The 18548-nt window shown below is 39.3% G+C and overlaps 2 protein-coding genes across 3 annotated transcripts; both read left to right on the top strand.

The window, feature by feature from the left end:
* The first annotated feature begins 393 nt into the window (after positions 1-393).
* gtpbp8 (GTP binding protein 8) lies at positions 394-8916 on the top strand. 2 transcript variants are annotated; one of them, XM_019892055.1, is made up of 9 exons: positions 394-518; positions 2117-2312; positions 2412-2565; positions 4265-4363; positions 4757-4887; positions 5359-5458; positions 6373-6491; positions 7118-7231; positions 7646-8916. In XM_019892055.1, exons 2-8 carry the CDS (start codon positions 2143-2145, stop codon positions 7206-7208), a joined length of 864 nt encoding a protein of 287 aa, XP_019747614.1. In that variant the 5' UTR covers positions 394-518; positions 2117-2142; the 3' UTR covers positions 7209-7231; positions 7646-8916. The 2 variants fall into 2 exon arrangements, with proteins under 2 accessions (XP_019747614.1, XP_019747615.1); XM_019892056.1 differs by lacking the exon at positions 7646-8916 and having other exon boundaries at positions 7118-7314.
* Positions 8917-9229: 313 nt separating this feature from the next.
* slc10a2 (solute carrier family 10 member 2) lies at positions 9230-17489 on the top strand. The gene is made up of 6 exons (XM_019892054.1): positions 9230-11325; positions 11548-11666; positions 14087-14175; positions 14256-14431; positions 14631-14788; positions 16705-17489. The coding sequence occupies exons 1-6, from the start codon at positions 10928-10930 to the stop codon at positions 16896-16898; spliced, it is 1134 nt and encodes a 377-aa protein (XP_019747613.1). The 5' UTR covers positions 9230-10927; the 3' UTR covers positions 16899-17489.
* Positions 17490-18548: the final 1059 nt, after the last annotated feature.

The following is an 18548-nucleotide window of genomic DNA, read 5'->3' on the forward strand; positions in this document are numbered from 1 at the left end:
AAGTAAATGAATGAAACATTAACTGCAGAAGGGAAAACAACCACGCACACACGCATGCATACACGCACGCGCAGGCGCGCGCACATAATACAAAGAAAACAAAACACAAATTAATTGCAAATAAATGTAGACTACTGCTACACTTTATGACTGTACCCTAAATGTTCTTTTCATTCATTTTTGATGAAAAGCCTCATCATACAAAAATGAAATAAACAGGAAATTAAAACGTTTTAGATTGTTAAATCTACAGACTTTTACAACGTCCAGCTGTTATTTTAGATTTTATGTATTAAATAGAATTGACTGTATACCACCAAACGAGCACAAAATGTCGAAAGTGTTTCGTTTATTCATCATTAGCAGGAACTGTTTCTGAAATGGTCGATGTTTCAAACGGACTTATTTTGAGTCGCACGCAATACAGAAGAGGGACTTTACAGTAGTTATGACAGATAAGGCTTGTTTTACCATTAATCATTTCTGAAATATTTTGAATCCATGAAAACATAATACGGGTGAGCAATGGGATTATTTCTTCTTTTCTATTGTTCTCGTTTTCCAGCACAGTTGTTCGATCACATCTTGATCCGTCACTTGATTAAAAATTAAGGGAGTGTTTATTTGTTGTGACATGCAACTCTGAACGTCTCCGATTGTTCAATCGCCGAGTAGGTTGGCCTTGAATAGATTATTTTCTCGTGATGTATTGGCTGGCGTGTTACGGTTCAACTGGCTTCCACATGAACTGGCTCCCGATTGTTGCCAACCTGACCTTGATTCCGATTAAAAATGTATACAGGTTACACTCTTCAACTTTTCTTAAATCTAACCTCAACCTCATTTTAAATGTTACTTTACCTCTCTTTATTATTTACCCTCAACTTATCCTAACCCATTATTTTGGTGGGTCCCTAATCATTTTGACAATTATTTCTGTTTCTCAAGCAGCACTGAAATTGTTCAACAGCATAACTGTTCAATTCTTCAATAAACACGTAAAACAAAACGGCTCATTGACAACTCTTGACCTGCTACAAGAAATTGTAAACATAATGTTTTAAAAAAGGAAGAGGGTTTGCAGTCCAAAACGCTAAATGTAAATAAGCTTAATGTGTGTTAGAACACTACGACCACTCAAAATTCACATACACATTTCTACTTAGGCCCACTTCGACCCCTAAAAATATCAAAACAATCGCCATAGTATTTTGGATTTTATGGGCATTAAGCTTTTTCCGCCCCATAGACATACATTATCGAGAAAAAGCTTCACGTGGCTTAATGTTAGAAAAGTTCGACCAATTGCCACCACAATAAATGTGCACATCTCTACCCATGCCCACATCAACATCTTAAAATATCAAAGCAATCGCACCAATATTTGAGATTTTTTGGACATGACCGTCTTCCTCTCCATCAACACATACAAACTCTACACAAGAAGGCCCTTAATCGAACCAGTGACCTCTGCACTGTGAGGCAGATGTGCCAACCATTCGCCCACCGTGCCGCCCTCTTAATGTTTATAAAAATCCTGAATATTGAGGGAGGGGATTGTTTTGTTTTCAGAGATTGGTGCGGACATAGGTAAAGTTATGGACATGAATTTTGGTGGTGATTGGTCAGAGTTGTCGAACAAGCCACATTCAGCTTTTTCTCCATCGTGAACGTTGATGGGGAGGAAAAAGATTAATGCTGATAAAATCCAACATATTTTGGGGATTGTTTTGATATGTTTTAGGTAGGCGTAGGTGCTGCTGTGCATGTGAATTTTGGTGGTGATAGGTCTTAGTTTTCAAACATTAAGCCATTTTCAACTTTTTACACGCACGTAAAGCGTTTTAGACTGTCCGGCAGAGAGCTGTATTTGATGTTGTGGAATAACACCTCACGGCAGAATGATAGGTGGTGAGTTGCCAGTCACTGCAAAATAACCACTGCATTAAGTTAAACACAACATAATTTATACCCAAATTAATATTTATGATACATATAATGTTACAAAAACGTTTTGGTTTTTTTTCTTGATGTATCAAATTCATACCTTCACACAAATCTATTTAAAGCTTTGATGCCACATTAACTACTTTCTGTTTGTGTTCCTTTCCAATTTACTTCAACCAGATTTTTCACCAGAAGATGTTTTGTCGGCAACCTGTACAATGGCTTCGACCTTGGACGCAGTTGTGTGCTCTCCTTCGACAGAGAGTTCACAAGTTAGCCTCGCTCAAAGAAGCCAGCGTTTTATCCCCAAACAAAGTAAAACGCTTGCTCTACCCTCTGACAGATATAGAGGCATACCTTGACAGGTACTGTTTTTTGCATATCACGCTCCAATGTTCCTCGTCTCACGCTCACGCTATCAACTATTACACAGACATTAATAACTATTTTCAATTCACTTTCAGCTCTGTGGATAGGACACAGTTTCATATATTTCATCCCCATGTAGATGATGTTCTAAAAGCTGAGAGGCTCTTTTGCCCCTCACCATCTCATAGGATTGATTATTATACGTCAGCAGAGAGGATGGACCACTCACCTGCACTAAAACAACCCGAGGTCAGTAGAATGCTTTGGTCTCACCACAAAGCCTTTTACTTTTTGCCATCCATGATGAGTCTGGCAGATTGGGTGCTGTGCACTTCTGCTTTTTAATCAGTGTTGGACAAGTTACTTCTAAAGTGTAATATAGTTCATCTTACTAGTTAATTGCATTTGAAAGTAATATGTTTCTTTACAATATGGTCATCTGTGTCGAGTGATAAGTTACTCTGTCTTTGTTACTTTTAATTTACTTAGTTAAAAGCGAGATTAATTGATTTTATTATGAGAATTATTTTGACATTTTCAAAGAAAAATGCAACATTAGCTGGTAAAGTTAAATTGCAATGAGGATCTTTAAGTATATAGTGTGGGGTATAATGTGACTCTTTGCCTTTGATTATTTGTATCAATAACAAATAATTTTTTTTAAATCATATTTGGATCTGATATTGGGTCCAGTAAATAAATAAATAATAATAAACTGTACACCATAAATAAAATTATCAACACACTAAAATTTATTTCCACACATATGAAAGATATGTTTATATTCCCAATACATGTTCCTGTTCTCAATAACAATGTATTTTTTGATGTATTGAAATATATTTGATCATTAGTTGAACAAATAGAGAGAGACGAAGTATAATTAATTGGTCAAACAAAACTGGATAGAAAGAGGGGTGGATGGATGGATGCATAGATAGAGACAGACCATCAGATTTCTGGGCATTGCAACAATTTTTTTTTTTTTAATTTTAAGTGACACAATTTGGACGTGGATCATGGGATGGGAAAAAAACCCCAGCATGAAATCAGTTATCTTCAAATTTGAAACAGAACTCTTCCAAACGTGGGTGGAAATCTGATGCATATCGCACAATATTTGTCAATGCGAGCGCGGCGTAAACAAACATTCATTCATTCATTCACTTTCTGAACCGCTTTATCCTCTCTAAGGTTGTCAATAGGCACACAGAAACAATAGGGACAATTTGGAGTGTTCAATCAGCCTGCCATGCATGTTTTTGGAATGTGGGAGGAAACCACTGTGAAGTTGACGTGCTAACCACTCGACTACCGGGCCGCCCGTAAACAAACATTGAATATTGTAATTATTTATCCAGGTAAGGGAATTCAGAACAGGTTCTCTGTTGCAATGCCAACTTGGATGAAGACATAAGAGTAAAACAAGGTACCGGTAATATAAAAGCAAATACGGGTAAATACACATACAACCAATTTTTAAAGTGGGGTGTACATAGACTATACACCAAATGGAAATAATGTAATCATGAATAACCCGCTCAAATGTTTTGCAATCGAAATGCAGCATAACTCCCTTCACATTGGCCCATCGACTGCGTCAATGTGATTTAGATCAGGGCTCAGTGAAGGCTACTCCACAGTAGTCCAATGTTGTGTTCTTAGCCATGGGTGAGGGTTTTTTTCCCGTGTGTTTTGCCTCACTGTCCTGTTCCAAGAGCCACATCCCTGCGACTGAGCCCATTCTTGCTGACACTGGGCAGCACATCTCTCTCCAGAATACCTTGATCATCTTGAAATTTCATTGTCCCTTCCCTGCACACATTGCACCCCTGCACAGATTCTCGATATTGGGCCTCAGATGTAGCAAAGCAGTCCCAGAATATCACAGCGCCTCCTTCTCCCCGCTTCACGTGTGTATATCCACAGTGTTGCTGTGTATTCCCAGGTGTGTTTCATTGGCCGAAGCAATGTGGGGAAGTCATCTCTTATCAAATGTCTGTTTTCCCTGAGTCCTGAGGTGGAAGTCAGAATCTCCAAAACGCCCGTGAGTAGTCATAACAGAAATGGATGTGCATGATGTCGCAGTAGACATTTTAAATACACATTTGAGAGAAAATAAGCCATTTCCATTTTTTATTTAGTTCCCTTCATTTCTTGTTCTCCTCATGTAATTATATTTGATTGATGTCAGTTTGCATGTCTGCAGCTGTTTCTCTACGCAGATGGAAAAGGTAACAAAAATGGCATTTAAACATTGATGTGTAAAATATAATTTGGAATTAAAAATAAATATTTTTCCTAACTCTAAGGGCTTCACAAAGCTAAATCATTCTAAAAGCCAGGAGTGTGGCAAGAAGCTATCTCTTATAATGAACCAGTAAGCTTAGTGCTAAATGATGTGAATCAAAGTCAATGTTTGTTTTATATTCCCTTGTAGGGTCACACAAAAAAGATGAACTTCTTTAGAGTGGGCAAGGCTTTCACCATCGTCGACATGCCAGGTTATGGACATCGAGCACCCAAAGATTTTGTGGATATGGTCGAACCATATCTCTATTCAAGAAAGAAGTGAGACATTGAATTAGCTATTTGGAGTAGCCTTGTCTTACAAAAAGTGCAATTATGTCGTGTGGTAGTTTGGTGAAAAACAACACACACACACACACACACACACACACACACACACACACACACACACACACACACACAAATAAACAAATACAATTCCTCCTTGTATCCAAGATGACCAATACACAACATGTATTTCTGTACATAATAGTCTAAAGATCTGCATCTCTCAGTCATATTTATATTAACTTAAATGACTATGAGTCTAAATGAACTTTCTCTAAGCTGATTGCAGACTGGCCAGTCACAGTGATACTTCTGACTGAAAAACACATTTCCTACTCCCCCCCAAAAAACTTTTTTTTTTCCCAGTGAGCTCAGACAGTGGAAGCATCAGATCATTGTAATTTAAGTGTCTTCCAAATCACGTGGCCTTTAAGCCAATGGCATTGTATCCTTGGTTTATTGCAGTCTTGTCAGAACATTCTTGTTGGTGGATGGCAGCGTTGGACTGCAAAAGACTGATCACATCGCCCTTGAGATGTGTGAGGAGACTAGATGTCCATATGTGGTAAGCTGCATATTCTTCTTTTAAATCAGAAATGCAAGTAAGCCTTTTTAAAAAGTCCCAAGATCAGATCGAACACATGAAATACAAACACATCCCAGACTCTGCTTCCTCTCAAGGTGTGCTGGTGGAGTTGAGGAGGTTTTCAAAGTATTCTGCCCACGACTCACAATGTCCCGAGTCAAGGTCAGCAGCGCACCATCCCCACTGTACACAGTGTTAATGGTGCACTGCTTCCCCCGCCGAGATGTCAAATGGTGGACCAGAATTTTCTCAAAGCCGGCTTCCATCTCCTCACCGAACCCTTCCCATGCCCGAGTCGAAGCTGCTTTCTGCTTGGCCACCCCGTACCCATCAGCTGCCTCTGAACTCCCACAGGCCATAAAAGCCTGATAGAACTCGTTTCTTCAGCTTGACAGCATCCCTTACTGTCGGTATCCACCAGCTTGTTTGGGAATTGCTGCCACGACAGGCACTGACCACCTTACGGCCATAACTTCGATTGGCCGCCTTAACAATAGAGGCGCGGAACACAGTCCACTCAAACTCAATGGCTCCCGCCTCCTTTGGGATGTGGGAAAAGCTTTGTTGGAGGTGGGAGTTTAAACTCCTTCTGACAGGGGATTCTGTCCGACGCTCCCAACAGACCCTCACAATATATTTGGGTCCACCAGGTTGGACCGGCATCTTCCCCCACCATCAGAGCCAACTTACTACCACAAAACAGCTTTTAGGAAAGCTTGGCAAGGGAAAACATCATCTTTCATCCAAAGGTGTGTGTGTCGGGGGGGGGGGGGTTGTGTTTGTTTGGATTTTTTAATTGACCAAACTACCAACTAGCCAGCAGACCTCAATGGGACATAATTCACACAGTTTTAATTGTAATCTTACAAACAATTTTTTTTTTTTTTTTGCAGATGGTTGTGACTAAGATCGATAAATGTGGTCGTGGCTCACTACTGACAAACTTACTGCAGTTTCAAGATGTGATTAAAACACAGACCTCGAGCTGCTTCCCCCAGCCATTTTTGGTCAGGTGAGCGTCACTCTTTTCTGTTCCCTTTTTGTAATTTTGTTTTTTTCATTGAGGCCAACACATCTTTCTGAAGGATTTGCAACGAACCAATCCTACATCACATTATTTGATGCATACATGCATGCAGTAGGTTAGATCAGAGACAAATGTGAACCGTGTCCTGCTTCTCATCTCGATCATCTTGATTTAGATACATTTTTAAGTACTTTGTAGGGGTATAGTCAACTTAAAAACATTTATCTGGCTCCAGATTATTTTATTACGTGCAACCACTTGACAAAATAAAATACACCACACCATTTGTTTTTTCAATGTAGTTTTTAACCTGGATTTAAAAGCATTTACACTGGAGGCTGGCTTTACTTCTATATAGGCACATTATTTGTTTTGTTTGCTTGGAACTCTGGGATCCACTAAACTAAAGTAACAGTAAGATGCATATTTTACAGTAAATCTTTTTTGTATCATGTTATTTAAATTTTAGTGATTCACTGATAACTTCCTGTGTGTCTTTGTTTTCTTTACAAATAAATGTCCATATATCACCACTGCCTATCCAAATAGTGATGTGAGTTTTATGAATTTTGATTTTTTGACCTTTTTCATCTTTTCTTCCCCCCAAACAGTTCCCTCAAGTTTTCAGGGATCTACCTCCTGAGATGCTTCATTGCTCATATAACAGGCAATATCCTTTTAACAGACACTTGTCAAACTTGATTACACACTAGCTTTGTGTAAAAAGGTGGTCCTGGGTCTCTGTTGCGGTTTTTCTTGTGCTCTCTTGAGCAGTGACATATAATAAATGCACAGGTTTGAAGACATACGCCGTGTTATGTGCTTAACAATGAAACGCTTAGATGAAAACATTTTTTTTTCTATTTTGGTGTTTCTCACAGTCCTTAAGCAGCCTTATGGACTGAGATACTGTCATCTATTGTCACAAAAAAATAAATATTGCATGTCATCATTATTTTTTTGTATCATACATAATGCATTGAATTGAAAATCACACTTAAAAATCACAAACTAGGCTTAGGTTAAGACATTTGTAGATATATCCTATTAACTTTTAAATATACGTAAATTATATTTAAAGCTGAGTTATTTGGTCGTGTTATTTCGTCAACAAGTAAGAATTAAAAAAACGATCCAACCTGTCAAGTGTTACAAGTTAGAGAAATAAAAATCAAGAACGGCAGTTAACTGCAGTCATAACATTTTATAGAAAGTAGTGTGAAAGGGGTCAAGGTCACTTGATGAAAATCCTTTACACTGTCCTTGCTATCACTTCATAAAAGGCAATCTCGACAGTGGGTTTGTTTCCTCAAAGTTTATCTTCACTAGAGGAAGAACATGATTAAGGTGTTATCTAGAATCAGATCATCTAAGAAAATGACCATGACATGACACAAATCTTCATCATTTAAGAGCTGCAGGACACAGATACTTAAAATTGAAAGCATCCTTAATGAGGAACAAGTACAGAAAGATAACAGATGGGGTAGATAAAGATTAGATAAGACACGCTAAGCTACCTACATCTAGTATTTCATTATCCACTTGGTCGTACTACACAAAGGAATCCATGAATGGACATATTTTATGAGTTACTCAATGAGTAATTCAAGGCTGAAGATTTAAAGGTGTTTCAAACAATAGGTGAGGCCCAAAGTAAACGTTACTTGTTCTACACTTTAGATTGCTACTAGAAACAGCATTAGAGCAGTTCTGAGCTCAAAAGTGACAGCAGAATGTATTTCATACTGGTCGATACCAATACAGTTTTTGCTGTGTTTTTCCCTTTCGCATCGTTGACTTTTGTGGGCTACTAAACCACTCGTCGCGTCCGGTTTAGACCTCTGAGCCGCTGCTATCTTCTAAAACAGGAGGTGTCATGCTTCTGCAAACCCTCACAGAAGGAAAATAAGGACACGAGCCTCACTTCTGATTTATGCCCGGGTGATGTTAGCCCCATTAGCTTTGCTAGCTCGCTTCAAGTCATACACTGCAGTTCTCACTTGTGCGTTCACTGTATTTACTTTTTAATTTTTTTTTTTTTTTTAACACTGCACTTTTTCACCTTGCAGTACTTGGGAGTACAGTTTGAGTCCTGAACCAAGAGTTTGTGGACTCTGAGAAGAGGCCTTTATTATGCAAGTTTTAATAAACAAATGCTTTAACATGATCATGATATTGATCATATTCTCAAGGAATTATTAACTTTAAAAAAAAAAGAAAGAGAAAGTGAGTCCGTTGAATTTACAGAATACATGCACGTCATGGCATTTAGGCACTTCACCCTATTTTGCCGGTCCGTCCTCCGTCTGCAACCTGGGTCCCCTTCGTCATCGACCCTCCGTCCTTATTCCTAAAATAATCGTCTTGTGTTCACGTCCGTCCTCCTCCTTTTGAAGCTGCCATTTGCCCCCTCAATAACACCATGATTGTCTGTTACAACTCAACATTAGTATTTCACAACACAAAAAAGAAAATAAATACAATAAAAACAATCATAATAAAAATGTTATTTTAATAAGTCCAAGCCATCAGCATGGTGGGCAGGTACCAAGAGACATACAACACAGCCAGCTGTCTTCATTGGCTGGATTGATCATTGTAGAAATGGATGTCCATAGGCACTTATGTTCTCTGATTGTACACTAGGTGACAGTGTTGCTATGAAAATACTGTTGAGATGAAATAACCTGTTAAGAAATACTTAATCCGTCCTTTAAAAAAATAAGATAAAAAAACCTTCTCATCCTTCGTCCACCGTACCAAAATGATGCGTCCCTCCGAAACGGACGGACGAACCGTTCCGTCCCAGGGGCGGCATGCCCATCTTTGCAAATTGAACTGCGCTTTCCTAGTGCTGATGCGACAAATGAGCTGCTGTGTGGAACGGATCGACACCGTTGGGTGTGCTGACCATGAATTTCAAAAATACCTTATTTACTCAGACCATTGTTTTCAATCTTTCTCAAAATAAGAAATCTGTTCGAAGAACTGGAGACTCCAGTCCTTGCAGCAGCTTTGTCTACTCAAACCGAACATTGAGCCTATAATAATAGCAAACACAACCTTATTGAAATGGCTGAAATAATAGTCTCTTCCTTGATAGGTGGATGAATATAAAAAGGACTCCTTAGAACGCATCACAGTGGGGAGTTATGTGGTGCCCGAGGGACAATCGAACAAAATATGTCATCGTTACATTAACTCCTGCGCCTTGTCTTTTGATTTTTATTCATTGTATGTTTCTTAAATATGAGAAAATAAGGGAGAATAAACTTACATCACAAAGACAGGATTTGTTATTCGGTTTCCACCCATCCTGGCAACGCCCTTTCTCTGTCCATACCATCTGTCTCTTGGTGTCCAGGGAAATCTGTGGAGCTTCACAGCTTTGTCTCTCCGGGTGATGACACCCGACAGCCACACACTATATTACAGGATATATATTTTTTTTAATTGTGAAAGATTCACGATAAGAAATTGATTTATGCGCTGGCGACAGCGAGTGATGAGTTGCAAGATGGCGTCTGGAAAAAAAATCATGTGACCGGCAATCAATGTCCATAGCGGCAAGAAATGGAGAGATCAAAAGCTGGCCAGACTCTTTTTATGTATGGTGCTGGCTTTTATTACTCCTGGGATCCCCCAGTTGTTATAATTTTTCTGATGTGCTATATATGCATTTACTTTTTCATTCTGTGTTACAAACAAAATTCCAAATACAATTGGAAGTGATTTACAGTACAATAAATTCATATTCAGCTGTGAGACCTCAGGAGTCAACAACATGCCTGACAGGCATGTTTTCAATTTTATAGCCATGCACTTTGTGAACCCTCTTTACCAAAAGGCATATACCCTATACTTAGACCTATGGTTGTCACTTGGTAATATGAACACTGTGTCTCAGACTACTTTGCATTTTACTTGAAATTTACATCATTTAACAATGCCATAAAACAATTTATGTGTGGTCCTTCTATGTGCATATAAGGTGTAGTCTATTGAGGATAAGCACAGAATCATCTTGTTTGAATTCGGAAGACACCGTCATTCATAGTTTAACTGTCTATAAAGTTTTAAGAGGCCAAAGAGCATTTAAAAGAATGATGGTGCAATCACATTTCAAAAATGATTCTTTTATATGCACGGGCTTTGAACACTGACCCCATAAAACGTAACAATGGTTAATTTTTTCCACACGATTTTCCTTCCTACTACGATTCGGCAGTTGCCAGCAGGGCATTAAGAGCAGTGGGCTGGACAGTTTGGTCGCCATCGTCTTATTGGATAACCAACAGAACAGGAGAGGATTCAGTCCAGTAAAATCCACGGATGATAGTCTGTTGAGGAAACGCATCCAGTTGTCTTTCGAGGTCGGCTGGACACGGATGACTCTCCACTGACATCACATTTCCAATATGTCGATATTCAAGGAAACAACTGCAGAACTTTCTGCCTGCCCGTCTGAGGCCACGATCTGCTCCGGCACTAACTGCCTTGTCCCGACCACTGACTTTAATGCAACACTTAGTCTCGTGTTGAGCACCGTGCTCACCATCATGCTGGCGATGGTCATGTTTTCCATGGGCTGCACTGTGGATGCCCAAAAACTTTGGGGGCACCTGAAGAGACCCTGGGGCATCGTTATTGGGTTCCTCTGCCAATTTGGCATTATGCCTTTTACCGCCTTTGCTTTGTCAATCGCCTTCAATGTGTTGCCTGTTCAGGCCATTGTCATCATTATCATGGGTTGCTGTCCTGGAGGGTCCGGTTCCAATATTATCTGCTACTGGCTGGATGGCGATATGGACCTAAGGTAAGAAGCTGCCGCGTTCAAAATGAGTTCATGGTACAGTAGGTTGGCTGAATGACTGTAGTTGATCATATCACCTTGAAGTACTTTACTTCATGTTAACATGCAAATATGCGACACCATTGCATTGATTATTGGGCCAAAACGTAATCAAATCACTCTTTTGTGCTTCAACAATAAAATGTCATTAGAGAAGCTTATAGCTGTCAATTTCCTTCTCTTAAGTATCAGTATGACAGCATGTTCCTCCATCCTGGCCCTGGGAATGATGCCACTCTGTCTGCTTATCTACACCTCCACCTGGACTTCTTCAGAAACCATCCAAATCCCATATGACAGTATTGGTAAATATATTACTCATGTTGATTACTGGTAGACATAGATGATAGTTCATGAGATAAGACCAGGGTCATTACTTATAATTTATTAGTGTAACAAAATAACTGAAATCGAAAAAACAATTTTGTTAACAAAAAAGAAACATTAAAAACTAAAACTAAAGCACATAGCCCACAATTGCAAGGGTTTGTGAACGCAGTGAATGTAGCATTCTTGTCAGGATTTCTTCAAGGTTCCAAATGTCACCAGACGTTTGTCTGTACTTTTCTTGTTGCAAAGGAAGTTTGAACGTTGAAAACATTCTAAATTTTCTTGCGACAAGAAGAAATAAAACAAAACAAAAACTGCATTTCGGGCGAATGTTTTGCGAACATTTGTGAGCTTGAAGAAACTCTGACAAACTCTGACGTGAACGCCATTTTACTAACCAGTAGTCGCAAATGTTCGCCGCTCAATTGGATAGGGTATTAATTACAACTATTTCTTACCTTTTATGAAGCAAATCATAACCGTAAAAAAAATTATCTTTGTCAGTTTTTTCAAAGAGAGCTTTCGTGGTTCTTTTTAAATGTACCATATTTTCCGCACTATAAAGCGCACCAAAAAGTCTTCCATTTTCTTAAAAGCTCACTGCGCGCCTTAAAATCCGGTGTATGGTCATTAACGGTAATATGTCGACCCCAAGATGGCTCTTTGCTGGAGACATGCTTACAATGTTATAACTTGCTTTTGGTTCAGTGAACTGTGTCGCTGCTTTATTAAATAAGTTTTTGTTGCAGCTCCGAAAAAAGGAGAGCTGTGGTGGTGTTTTTTTTAAACGCACACTTTGTTAATGGTTTTCACAGTCTCAACAAATACAGTTATGTCCGTCCGTCTCCGTGCCTTCTCTTCTTCCTTCAACTCGAGAGGCATTCATGACAGCCTCGGAAAAAAACGTAAATTACCGATTCCTTCAATGAAACTGCAAAAGTGGAAAATAATGCATCAAAACAGAAAATCAAGCGAGGAAATCACAAAATAAATTCTATAGCCCCACTACAGAATTTATTTTGTGATTTCCTGAGTACAGTACACAACAAAGGAATAAATAACAAACACTTCTGAGACAGTCGAGTCTCCTCCAATTTACTGACATCTGATCGTTCTGTTGTAGCTACGCTCAAGGAAATGCCAAAATAAATTCTGTCGGGGGGGTTATAGAATTTATTTTGTGATTTTCTGTTTTGGTGCATTACTGTATTTTCAATTTTTGTAGTCTTATTGAAGTAATCGTTAATTTACGTTTTTTGGAGGCGGTCATGAACGCCTCTCGAGTCTAACGGAAGGAGAGAAGGCACGGAGCCCGACAAAGACGTACCTGTAGCTCTATCTAGTGGATGCATTGTAGATTGCGCCTTATAGTCCAGTGTGTGCAATATATGAAAAAAAATGACGTATAGGTCAGTCATTGAAGGTGCGCCTCATAATCCAGTGCGCCTTTTAGTGCGGAAAATACGGTATTTATTTCGGTATTTCTGTACATTTGTACAGAAAAACGAGGGTCAAATGGTCATTTGAGAATGGTAGTTGACTTCATTACACAGTATTTAGTGACCTTTTTTAATTCATTTAGCACGCAAAAAAACTTCTTTTGTAAAAAAAAAAAAAAAAAAAAAAAAAAAACCTACCGGTAATACTAAAAATAATAAAAATGAGGGGGCGGCATGGTTGGCAAAAACAAAACAAAAACAACAAAAAAAACTAATACTAAAAATAATAAAAACTCGGGGCGGCATGGTTGGCAACTGGTTAGCGGCCTCACATTGCAGAGGTGCAGGGTTTGATTCCAGCTCCGGTCTTCCTGTGTGGAGTTTGCATGTTCTTGCGTGTGTTTTCTCCAGGTTCTCCGGTTTCCTCCCACATTCCAAAAACATGCATGGCAGGCTAAACGAATACTCGAAATTGTCCTTAGGTGTGATTGTGACCATGAATGGTTGTTTCTATGTGTGTCCTGCGATTGGCTGACAAATCAGTTCACGGTGTACCCCGCCCACTGCCTGAAGACAGCTGGGATAGGCTTCAGCACGCTGCGACCCTCTTGAGGATAAGCAGCTCAGATAAAACTAAACTAAAATGAAGCAACCCCCCGCCACCCCTCCACACACACACACAAGACAAAACAATACAAACTAATAAAAAAAAAAATTTTAAAAAAAAACGAATGAATTTGCTCTCGAAACTAATTCAAAATAACTGACTTAAAAACAATTAAAGTCAAAATGAAATAAAAAATAAATTGGAAAGACAGATCCAAACTATTATAACCTTGGATTAGACATTGAAACGACCTTCACTCATTTGTGTATGCTGTGTCACCCTTGTCGTATTTTTTGGTCCTGCAGAAAATGAGAGAATTAAAAAAAACAAAAATGTTGGCTTTCTTCAGGTATAACTCTCGTGGCCCTCCTTGTCCCAATCACGGTTGGAATGTATTTTAAACGCAGATGGCCCCAATTGGCTAAAAAGATCCTCAAGGTACGAATTTGCATAAATCTGTCATCTTGCACACACCAATCCACATGTTATTCACTGTATATTATGTCTTTTCTGTCTAGATTGGGTCATTGACAGGCTTTGCTCTCATTATCATCATTGCTGTCGTTGGGGGGATTCTTTACCAGTCTTCCTGGACCATTGCACCCTCCCTTTGGATAATTGGAACTATCTACCCCTTTATTGGTTTTGGGCTGGGTTTTCTTCTGGCCCGCTTTGCAGGTCAACCATGGTACAGGTAAGGGGACAGTTGTTCATATGAACTGTTTCAAAATGTTGCCAAAGTGGTGCAAACCTGTTTACAACATATCATGCTGGACTGTGTTCAAGAGAATTGAACACTTGGTTGTCTTCAAAAAAGCTTTACTTTAATTTTGCTCAGCATGTACATGCTGCAGTTCCGTTACGTTTTTTTTTTTTTTTTTCCCCCCTCCCAGGTGTCGAACGATTGCTTTGGAGACTGGCTTTCAGAACTCCCAGTTGTGTAGCACCATTGTCCAGCTGTCCTTCAATCCGGCCGAACTGGAGATCATGTTTGCATTTCCCCTTATCTACAGCATCTTTCAGCTCGTGGTGGCTGTCCTCTTTGTGGGAGGTGAGCAAAAAGTATTGACCAAATGTGAACACTCACAATTTTGTGATACAGTGCTGTTTTCTTCTCAGAAGCATATTTGTGAGTCAAAAATAACCAAATATGGTGAACACGTGATAACAAGCAGCAGCTTCCGTTTACGACTGGTTTTAGTGCAGTGTGTGAGATAAGCCTGAGTCTGTTGGTGATCTGTCTGTGTGAACGTCTCATCGATTTTAATTCAGGAAAAACTTTTAACGAGTGCCCCCATATTAGAGAATATTTCATTTTCATAATTTTGAGTCATAGTGGCATCTTTATATTAAAAAAAATGGTCTGGCAACAACCAATTATATCACATACTAGGAATACTGTCATACTCTCTAAACATGGTTGTGTGTCATTTTTATTAAAATCCCTCTTATAATGACTGAATTAAATTCAGGGACGACATTTAATATCTGTAATTAATTAAAAATAACTTCACCGCATTTTAGCCATAAAACAAGCAGATGGGACAGGACAAAGTTGCTGGGATCATTTTTTTTTTTTTGATGGTCTACCATACAGTTCGCCTGGCTTTTATTTTTCAGGTAAAGGTCATAGGATCAGTAATTACTGCCCCAGTGACCAATAAGAGAAATTGGCATGTGCCAGTTCAAATGAATTAGGAACTGAGAGGCGTTTCCAGATTTGGACAGACAGTTAGACGGAAAGAGAAACACACCACTATGAAGACTAGTACATGTGTAACAATGCAAGCAATAAAATGCAAAAAATATATGCTCCAAAAACTGTTTATAACGCAAAACCTGTAGCATACAGTACAGGTATATGAACAAAATATAGTATAACAAAATTAGGACTACTGTGTTTGCAACAAAATTAGACTAGTGACAGGCTTTTCTTTCCGCTCACTCACTGTCTCTAACTTGACCCCCCCTCGATCACCACACAAGACAGCATTGCTCAACTGATGTGGTGCAACGCACTTTTGAAGCCAGCCACGGGACGCTTCGAAGTCCTCGATGCCCATAGTTAGAACTCACCTTCTATCTAATTAGCGGTCCAGTTGCGGAAGATTTTTAGCACAATAACACGTAAAGCATTCCAGCAAACGTTCGTTTACTTGATTGTCTGTCGAGCCACAAGCAATTTACTCTGAGCAGGTAATCGGATGCATTCCACTCTCTCTTCCACGGTCATTACCGTTTAGATCGTTTGGATGCCATGATCTACAGGACGTAAATGTAAATGCATAAAATAGAAAATCGTTCGTGATTCCAGTAAAACTCATGCCAATAGAGTCACTTCCATGTCACCGTTTTGGATCCAATGAGTGTAAATAGCGGCACTGACAGTTATTCCATAGTATCGGGAGGTACTTGCTTGAGTTTGCGCTACTGTGGGCTTCCATATGGCTTCCGGGTTCCGATCGATTACCCCGTACCTGGTGAGGGAATTTCCGTTTGACAGAAGTCCGTAGGTGGGAACACATATGTGTGTGCGTGTGCGTAAGTGTAAGCAGAGCAAATGGAAGGTCTTTTCGCTGCAGTGAGCCCAAGGACAATGACCAAGGTTCATACCATATAATGTGCCATCAAAAGCTGTGTAAAACATACCTTGCAAAAGATTACCTGTGCCTGGCTTGAGTAGCATTTTTTTCACATGTACACCGCCAGAGCAATTTCAATTCATGAGCAGAAGGGAGTAAGGGATTAAATACAGTTTTACTGAGAAACTGTGTTCAAGGACAGTGGTCTTTTATAGGAGCTTCGCGAGATAATCCTCATTGTTGGTCACAGTGGTCGAACTATTCATTACACCTTTTACAACTTTAGTCTTCAAGTTCAAAATGACCTGGTGGATAATTGTCTGGTGATTGAAATAATTATGTTGAGGTGATGAATCATTCACATTTTTTCCATTTCGCTCCACAGGATACCAAGCCTATAAAAAGTCACGTGGTCCGGGATCAGCTGAAACAGACAGTGAATCTCCGTCATTTGAAGACGGCTCTGTAGAACGAGCAAAGGAGAAGCGCTTTCATGTGGAAAATAGCTCTTTTGAGTTGAATGAGGATCATATTAATAAAGGCAAGGCTGAGCACTTTGACAAGAACACCCAGCTCTGAGACGATATCTCTGCTGACTTTGTACAAAATGACCTCCACAAGCAAGGCAGTCCTGTGGAAACCCCAAACTGTGAACTCGCGCTACACTCTGCAGGCTAGGGTTGTGTGCGGCGGTTTCACTCTGTTTGAAATTTTTGAAAGAACCCCCGAATAGGGGGTTACCCAAATGAATGGTGAATATTAGTGTTTTTGTCGAGAGACATTTTTCATGCTTAGAAGTCAGGAAGTTGAATGGTCGTCGTGTGCTAGTTAGAGAGACCTGCTGTATGCGATAAACTCCAAATTAAAAAAAACAAAAAAAAAAAAACTATAATATAAAATAACTAAAACTATTGTGTACAAACTATTATATTTTGCTGAACCTATACACACTGAGCCAATTAAGTAACAGGATAAAGGTATATTTGCACATTGAGGTAAATGAATCTACATTCCATCCTTTTTTTTAAACTGTGTAATCACAATTTATTTATAGTATTTTAAAAAGAGTTTTTCAACTATACTTTGCTTGTTCATGTGTTTGACTCAATTTATACCTCATGTTTCTCCAATTTCTCCATTGTGAGACAAATAACGTTTTTTCTTATCTTATCTTATGTTTGTGAATAAATTGATGGCTAACCTCAGGCTTCCTTGCATTTATTTGAATGAAAATGTGAAGTTTTTCTGAGCAATATTGATTTTCACTTATATACATTAGTCCATTGCACTGTGCACATATCATCAGTGTACAAAATCTTCTATGCCTTAACAAATTAAAGAAGCTGTAATTGACATCCATCTGTCCATTTTCAACATTTTCAATTATCCTTAACTGGGTGGCAGTGAGTTGCTGGAGCCTATGCCAGCTGACTTCAGGTGGAAGGCAGACTACACCCTGAACTGGTCGCCTGGCACATATAGAGATGAACAACCATTCACATCGTCACTGAGCTGAGTGGGAACCGAACCCAGAGAGAGAGAGAGAGAGAGAGACTGCTCGCCTCTTGACTGGGACTCGACAGAGGGAGCACATAACTCCTAGTCTGGCTCCCCATACATTTTAGAGTTATTTTCAAGATCCTCTTATTTGTTTTCAAATCTCTAAATGAGCTCCTCCGCCCCAACACACCTGCCCGGCGCCTCAGGTCTGCGGACCAGACATTATTAGAAGTACCAAGAACTAAACTGAGGCTCAGAGGGGATCGAGCCTTTTCTGTTGCTGGTCCCTCTCTCTGGAATGACCTCCCACTGAACATTCGGCAAGCCTCCTCGCTGCCCATCTTCAAAACCCGCCTCAAAACTCACTCGTATTCTTTGGCATTTGACTCAGCATGACTTAGATTTGTTCTTGGTTTTGCTGTTCGGTGCTTTCTACCATCTTTATTACCGATTTGCTTTACTGTTTGTTGTATATGTTAAATTGCTCCATGTACAGCACTTTGTATGCAGCAATGGCTGTTTGAAAGTGCTCTATAAATACAGTTGAGTTGAGCTGAGTTAAGAGAGAAACGCCATAGTCGAGTCCTAATTTATAAAAATGTAACATATTTGGCATTGGAGGAATCCAAAATGATTTGACAGTTTGCCTTTCGTATAGTACCAACGTTATGATGGATGGATATCTATCTATCTATCTATAGCTAGTATATATATATATATATATATATA

This window comes from Hippocampus comes, unplaced genomic scaffold, assembly GCF_001891065.2.
Source record: "Hippocampus comes isolate QL1 unplaced genomic scaffold, H_comes_QL1_v1.1 scaffold310, whole genome shotgun sequence".
NCBI classification, from domain to species: Eukaryota; Metazoa; Chordata; class Actinopteri; order Syngnathiformes; family Syngnathidae; genus Hippocampus; species Hippocampus comes.